An 8,403-nucleotide genomic window follows, 5' to 3' on the forward strand; every position below is an offset into this window, starting at 1 on the left:
GGTACCACAGAAACTTAACTCTTGGTTATATCAATTAGCCCATGATAAAACTGGTTTTGTTATATGTCATTTTGCTTAAAGTCAAAGAACTTATCGATACAATTGAGTAATGACTTACTGTACAATTATAGGCAAAATGATAAAATGTGATACAAAGGATGAATATACCTAAAAACACCAAACTTACACAAAACATTGGTAAGTCATCCTAAATAGGTGAACAGCATCTTAAATGAAGAGGATATGTGAATTAACAATATTCAACTAACTACCCTTTTAAAAGAATAGATTTCTCAAAACCTGTATAATTTCTACAATAGTGGAATTCAAATGTAAACTCATCAACGTCATGGAGCATGAGTCCCTCAGCAACAGTACCGGTCAGAATATATACTTAATGTTTGTTGGACACTGACCATTGAAATGAATGGCAACTGGGGTGGTATGAGTTCCTCTATCCTTTTAAGGAGGTAGAACTCACCTTCCACCTCTAAACAAACTGCAAATGGTGAATTTTCTGCCTTATGAAAGGAGTACTATTATGCCCTGTGGTGCCAGAACAGGAGAAGCAGAATAATTATATTACGTTATTACTGTCATTATTATTATCATATCAGTTTATTTTCCACCTCTTCTAAAGAGGATTTGAGGCAGCTTGCAGAGATCCGCAGGATAAAAATAACAAACAAGGCAACTAGGGCAAGACAAAAAAAAAAAAAAAAAAGATAAATATAAACCAGGTGCAAAGATTAATTTTTTTCTGTAACATATTTCTGGATACCAATTCCTTGAGAAAGAATCCTATTAAATAGTGGTAATGGGTCTACTTTTAACACTTTCAGAGCCAAACGAAGCTGGCCGGAGTAGCTGGCTGGTGGTCATGGCAACTCACGAGAAAGCAAAAATCAAGGCAACTGACAACCCCAAGATGAACAAGATTAGGCTTAATGTCTGACTAGCTGCAAAATTTTCCTATGTAATATATTATACCAGAGCTTTACAGTAATTTTCACTTCTTGGATAACCATTAAATAAACCTAAAAAGCTTAATAAGGATATCTTAATTAAGTGTGTGAGAATTACTCATTTGCGGATTACTTAGGCTAAATAGAAAAATATAAATTTGCTTCCTCTTTTCCAGAATGATCTGGATGAACTCTTCATGTTTCCCAAAGAATGGATTCTTTGGGGATCTAAATTCATTTTAATTTAAAACTAATAATGTAACTCTTTAAAGTAAGAAAATGATACTACGTTTTTTAAAGCCAAAATTTTAAACTTTGGATGGGTTTGAACTGCTTATATCAACATGTTACACCAGCATGGACGTTCTCTCTCCATCCATCTCTACCACCAATGAAAGTCAAGGCCAGAAATGGCACAAACAGCAGGTTTCATACAGTACACAAATCTGTCCCATTTTAGTCTGGCAACTGCAGGTAGGAAATGGGTTTTCATCTCTTCTTTGGGCTTCTCTAGGTAAGTGGTGGGGAAAAAAAAGTAGCAAAATTATGAAGAAATCACACACTGAAGAGACTTCACCCATGGAAGATATCGATACTCTCCAAAGTTTCTCTCATTTATAATTCCTAATACACAGCTATGCCCCATGACCGTCCAGCAAATTCCAAAGATCAGCCATGGCTGATCTCATTGTTAACCTCGGAATGTCTTCATCTCCTATTCTTTTACTCCTATTGTTCCCTCTCTCCAAATTACTGTCAGTCAGTGAGGAGGAGGAAAATGAGAAAACCTTTAAGATTTTTTTAAAAATCTGTATCAGCATCTATTTTGTTCTCTCATCACCGCTGCCTATTCTCATGTTGCCGACTTTACATAAGAGCTCTGGCATTATAAAGGGGGAGAGGGAGTGTGGAGGGAAGTATCTAATAAGCATCCACTGCATGCCAAGCAAGTGGCTAAGAATTTTATACATTGCTCATTCATAATAAAGAAGCTATTATTACATTGTTTTAATCTGTTCAGAAAGCCTAGATATGGAGCCTGTGCTCCTTCTACTCCCCTGCATGACCTCCAAAGTAATGTGTCTTAGTGGAAGGAATATCTTATCACCAGGAGGCAGAAAGCCTGGCTTAATCTATCACTCTCTGATGAACTATGTGGGCAAATCAGCCTCTCTGAGCATCAATTTTCTCACAGGTAAAACAGCTAAAACTATCCCCCAACCTTACAGAGTTGCTGCAAGAAGCAAACTAAATAATGCATGTAAAAACATGTACTGAATGTACAAAAAACACTCAGCGTCTTTGGGAAGTATTCTCCCTTTTTCTCAAATTTAAATGCTACTACCTTTATTCAACTATTTAGTAAAGGAATGAATGAAGCAGACTAGACTCAAGTGTGCAACAACCCAGGGAAAACATTTTAATGAACAACATCCACATTGAAATCTTATTATATCGCCCCCAAACCTGCCTCAAAACCTTCAATTTAGTTAATAAGGTCTTAAACAAGTGAACAATAGAGGAAGCCTCTTTCAGATCAATCAGTCCCATAACATACAAAGAAGAAAACAGTTCAGAGTATTTCTCTTAGTATACACGCAACATGGTTGCAATTCAGTGACATTGACCTCCTACAGTCACTACTTACTGATCCTTGAGATCCGTAAACTGTTTTTCAAGATTGGACATTTCATCTAAACATTCCATTCTTCTTCTTTCACAGTCTTCATCATCCATTTCTGTTAATAAAAAGGGAAATATCAAAAATAAAATGAGTTTTATGTTCCAAATATATCTGAATGTTAATTCAAATAGGGAAGAAAAAAGGGAAAAAACTGTAATATGAAGTTAGATGTGCCGTGCCTATATCATGCCATAAGAGAAAATAAACATCTATCCAAAATAATTTTCAGTATAGGTTTTAACCTAAAATACAGATGAGAGTTAAAACTACAGCAGTCTCTACACCTTCTTTTCTTACTCATTTTTAAATCGTTTTAAAGAGGACATTAAGCTCTGACTGTAATTAACCCACTTTTGGTTTATTTTCCACAAACCCAACCAGAACTTAAGCCCCAGAATGATTATGTTCCTTAAAGGTTAATATTTCTCAAAAACACTTTTGAAATCTTTCAGAACTGCTCACATGGCTGATCTTACTGTTAACCGCAGGGTATCTTCACCTCCTATTCTTTTATTCCCATTGTTCCCCCTCCCCAAATTACTGTCAGTCAGTGAGGAGGAGGAAAATGAGAAAAACAAGCAAACATTTTAAGAAAGCAACTGTTAATTACCAAGTCTGTCCTATATTCCATATCTTCTATTTCTAATCACATCAATGGAAACACATCAAAATAACTAAAGTGTAAAATTAGTCTAGATGATTTTTTTTAACATTTAATGTTTTTTATATTAGTTTCAGGTGTCCAACGTAGTGGTGAGACAATCATATACTTTATACAATGTTCCCCCAATGTTTCCAGTACCTACCCGGCGCCATACATAGTTATTACAATATTACTGCCTATGTTCCCTACGCTGTGCTTTACATCCCCATGACTATATTCTAACTACCAATACTTCTTAATTCCTCCACCTTTTTTACTCAGTCCTCCAACGCCCCCGCTCTGGCAACCATCAGTCTGTAGAAAATTATCTGCATCTTGATATTCCTCAGATAAAGATCAAACCATGAGAAAGAGTTAAATTATGTTCCATTATTTCCATATAGCAAGGGAGTATATAATTCTTTTTTAACTTTTCTAAAACATTTAAATTATGTCTGGCTTTTAATAGCTCACTGCTCAGCTATTTAAAACTTGGTCCCTCAAGATGACTCACTCCCCAATATTTCTGGATAGTAGAATTTTTTCTGTGCCTTAAGACCTGCTCAGTACCAAGGTTTAAGAATAAAACTATGGAAGTTGAACATGCAAGACCAACAGTCGAAAAGAGAGGCTTTTACACATAGTAAAACTGCAAAATTTATTTTTACAATTTCTTTGCACTTAAAAAGTCTGACTTACAGTTCAAATTATTATTATATTCTTCACAAATTAAGTTTTTCGTTATTTTCTGGGATGGAATAAAACCCAGTGAAAAATCACAACAGTTAACATAAAAATTAGAGAGGGGGAATTTTATCCAATGGATGTCACTTTGAGAGATCCTAACTCCCATCAAAAAATACAAAGCACACTTGAAAATAAAATGTTTTACAGACCTAGGAAATGTATTCACATACAGACTAGATGTTCTTTCTCTGTACTCCTCACTTTTGAAATTTCACCTACTTTCATGGCTTGCCCGATGATGTCCAAATCATGCTTCCCATCCCAAGCAGGTTCCAACGCCACATTTCCACCTGTCAGGTAGGCAAGCTAACTTAAATATACCACCATCGTTTCAAGCGCAGCATGTCTGAAATACTCTTATTTTCTATCTTCATCTCAAATCTTTTACTCTTTTGCTCAGCCTATCACAGTTTCTTTGCATTCATCAATCCTGTTTTGTGCTTTGAAAAAAAAGTCTTTTGCATTTATATTTTTATTTTCATTTTCTAGCTCAAATCCTTCTCCCAACCAAACTGGTTTTCTCACTCTTATGAATAAGCCTTGGCCTTTTGAAAAAGCTCTGGCCTTTGCACTTTTTCTTACAATCTCCCCCTACAGAAACACCTGGCCATTACCACCCCAATCCAAATTCTACCCATTCTTCAAGATAATTAAGGTGATTCCACCTTCTTCAACCAGCCTTTACTGACAAGCCCATTTTGAAAAGATGTCCTGTGCCTTATAGCATCATTTGGCAATTAATCAAGTGGTGACTTATGACAGCTTTTTAACTGAGATCATATCCTATTTATTTACACTTCACACTGAGTTGTGCCCAATGCTGCACAAGGAAGTATTCATAAATACTTGTTTTTTGGATGGCTAATATATTGATTGAAATTACATACTCCCATAGAGATTTGCTTTGAAAGGGAAACCTTTTGCTTTAGAAGAGTGTCAGGGTGATAACACACTGTCATCGACTTGTCATCAATCCTTGCTTTACACGGCCAAAATCAGTCCAAGAAAAAGAATATGTCGGTCTTATCCTCATCATATGCTGAAAAGGAAAAGAATCCAGCTAATCACAAATTCTACTTTTTTAATTTTTAATAACCATTCCTAAAAATTTGCAAAATTGACTTGTAGTGTTAATCTGCTCCCCCCATAACCCCACGGCCCCCACCACAAACAAAACATCACTTGAAATGGCCCAACGTTAGAAAGGAATGCAGGGAAAAAAGATGTGGAGAATCTCAAAGCTGCCAAAAATCAGCCAATCTACTCGCAGAAGAAGATTCTCAAATGACCCTTGATGTTGGGCCCTTCTCAGTCTTGAAAACTTCAGAGAGATGCTGTAAACAGGACAGCTCCTAAGTGAGCTCCGCTGCAAAAGCACTGATTGGTGTAAAGCGCTGACAGGTTGACTTTGGCGCTGAGGTTAACAAATTCTAAGCCAGCCAAGGTCTGGTATAAAATCTAAGCTCTAAAATCTAAATAAAATCTAAACTCAGCCCCGACAGTGCACCTACGTTGACAAGGGTTGCAAAAGTGAAAAACAAGGAAAGAGGTCTGTGGTTTGGGAAGAGAAGCTATTTCCAGAGTGTCCCAGACAAGCTGCGGGGCATTCCCCACTTCCGTGGATAGCCCGGGGTACTACCCCGAGGTTCCAAGGCGGGTCCGATGGCCAGCAGGACTGCGCGGCAGCCTGGGCTAGGCAAGCCCAGGCACGCATCCAGCCCCGCCCGGCCCCGCCAACTGGGACCCGCCAGGAGCCAGACTGCGCCCCGCGACGGTCCGGGTGCTGCCGAGGGCCGGGAGCCAGTCTCCGCCCCTTTCCCCTCTCCCCGCCCCGCTCTCCCAGCAGGACGCAGCTGCCCGGCGCGCGGAGAGCGGCCTGTAGCCAGCCTGGCACGAGGACTCGGTTCCAGACCCACAAGGTTGCACACCTGAGCTGTCCCCATCCTCGGACACCGACGAGCTCTCCGTGTCCTCGTCCTCCGAGCTGCTCCCCTCGTTTTCGGCGTAGTCCACCTCCATCTCATCATGATGGTTCGTCTCCTTCTTATCCCCACGGGAATGCACTGGCATTTTCCAGCCGCGCCGTCGCTTCCCACTCCCGGCGCCCAGCCCGGCCACTGCCGCTTCAATGTAGGGCGCGCCTAACGCCCCGACACTCCCAGCGGCCGAGCCCTTTCTGAACCCCTCGGCTCCTCCCCGGCTCCAGCCGGAGCCTCACAACCTAACCCAGAGGCTCTGCACTGGGAGCTCTGCCATTGGTAGAGGCCGTACCCGAGCCGGGGGGCGGGGCTTGCCCTGCTCAGGTACGGTTGGTTGCCCGTAATTACGGCGCGGCCTTACGGTGTCTTTCGGGAGTTGTAGTCCTTACAGCTCAGACCTGCAGGGGCTGCGGGCTGCCAAGCTTCAATAGCCTTGATCACTTCTTCCCTCTGGACTTCAAGTCCCACAAGGCGCGAAAGCTGACAGAGTCGATCGCAGTTTATAAACTAAACAGAAACAGATTGTGCGAATTTAGTCTGTATTTATTCTTTTCCCGCCAAGTAGTTGTCCGTGCTCTCTAGCTATCTAAGATGTTACTGCCAGATGTGAAAAGGTGCTTTTCTCCTCTTTGAGCCTAGGGGAACTGGAGTACCGTCTCTACTACCTAAGCACGTTTATTACCATTAATAAACTATGTTGAATTAGTAACTGCAGGCTATAACTTGCACTCTCTATGTTGAACAACAACAGAACAAACAAAAAAAACCCAAACAACTGTACACTGTTCTTGAAGCTTCTGCAATCGATAATATAGAAGGAAGTTTTTTAAAGATTTTATTTATTTATTTATTTTTAGAGAGAGGGCAAGGGAGAGAGGAACATGAGTGTGTGGACGCTTCTCTCCCGCCCCCTACTGGGGACCTGACTCCCAATCCAGGCATGTGCCCACCTGGGAATTGATCCATCAACTGGCTAGCCATCAATCCACTGATCCACACCAGCCAGAATAGAAGGAAGTTTTATCTTGGCATTTCAAATAGTATTTTTTCCACTTACACCTAATACAGCCCAAAGATGTCACTAGTCTTGATTTAACTTCAGTTTTCAATGAGAAATACTTATTTGATTTAATGAAATGATATGTTTTCTCAATGAGAGGACTGAGCACAAGGTAGATTCAATAAAAATCACAATCATAATAACCAAAATCAGTGGAACACATATACTCTGTGTCGGGTGTCCTGGTAAGCTCTTTACATGGGCTATACTGACTTTTATTCTCAATTTAATAGCTCTGAGGTAGCTATTAAAGCTACCATTTTACAAATGAGGAAACAATTTGCAGACAAATCTAAAACTGTATTTTATCCATTATAAAGACAGAGGTTCTTCTTAAAGTGTCAATTTGCTATTGAAAGACATTTCATAGAATATTGTGGATTTTACAGCATTTAATTCTCAAACACAAGGTCCAAAGACATTTTATGGAAGATGGTAAGGACACCCAGATATAATTGCACTAAAGTTAGATTTAGAATTTAGCAACAGAATACAGTGCAAGGGCTATCCATCTCCTGCACGGTAAAATCCAGAGCAAGGGGCTTTTATTATCCAGTGTCAGCCTACTTCTCTTCTTACTACATTCTTCAAAACTGAACCTTTCAGTTGTTAAACACCCAAACTATTTCGCATTTCAATGTCTCTGTACATCCTATTCTCTCTGTAACCCTCTTCCACTCCTTTTCTTTTTTAAAGCCACTTTCTTGACAACACATCACCAGCAGCACCTCCACCATTCAGTACACACTCAGGTTCTTTCAGGCTACTCTATACCTTGTACTTGTTTCTGTCACACTGTATTGTGTATTGTTTAGTGGATGCAATTTCTAAGGCATGTGGTGGTCAGGCAGGTAAAGTTAAAAGATGGAAACTGGAAGGGTGTGAGTATATGCACATACATTATGTGAGTGTTGCGAACTAAATGGGGCAGGGGCTTGGTGCTCCATCCCATTGTTACTACATGAGAATTCTGGCCAAGATGTTAGACATTACAATTTTCAAGAGGAACTGAAAATTTAGATCTCTATGTGAAATATCCAAAATTGTAAACATGAGCTCAATTGCGGTTTTGGTTTGGTTTGGTTTCTTGAACTCCAGACCATAGAAAAACAACTGTGGGTAAAATCCCAACCTGTGTTAATCACTGTTACATCAGCAGCTAGCAGAGTGTGTGCTAAATAGTAACAACAGCTTCGATTTCTGGTCACTTTTTTTTTTTTTGGTTGCACAACACTGACTATACTAAAAACCACTGAATTGTACATTTTTTAAAAGATTTTATTTATTTTTAGAGAGAGGGGCAGGGAAGGAGAAAGAGGGAGAAA

The 8,403-nt window shown here is 39.7% G+C and overlaps 1 protein-coding gene across 2 annotated transcripts in view; it reads right to left on the reverse strand.

The window, feature by feature from the left end:
* BRMS1L (BRMS1 like transcriptional repressor) overlaps positions 1 to 6,299 on the reverse strand; it is a 30,254-nt gene extending 23,955 nt beyond the window's left edge. Inside the window, exons 1-2 of one of the 2 annotated variants that reach the window (XM_045188035.2) lie at positions 5,968 to 6,299; positions 2,614 to 2,704 (exon numbers count right to left, since the gene is read on the reverse strand). In XM_045188035.2, coding sequence (XP_045043970.1) covers positions 2,614 to 2,704; positions 5,968 to 6,109 — 233 coding nt within the window. In that variant the 5' untranslated portion in view covers positions 6,110 to 6,299. The remainder of the gene's footprint in view (positions 1 to 2,613; positions 2,705 to 5,967) is intronic. The other variant, XM_024551305.3, reaches the window with a different exon arrangement.
* Between the last annotated feature and the right edge of the window lie 2,104 nt (positions 6,300 to 8,403).

Source organism: Desmodus rotundus, chromosome 7, assembly GCF_022682495.2.
Source record: "Desmodus rotundus isolate HL8 chromosome 7, HLdesRot8A.1, whole genome shotgun sequence".
Lineage (NCBI taxonomy): Eukaryota > Metazoa > Chordata > Mammalia > Chiroptera > Phyllostomidae > Desmodus > Desmodus rotundus.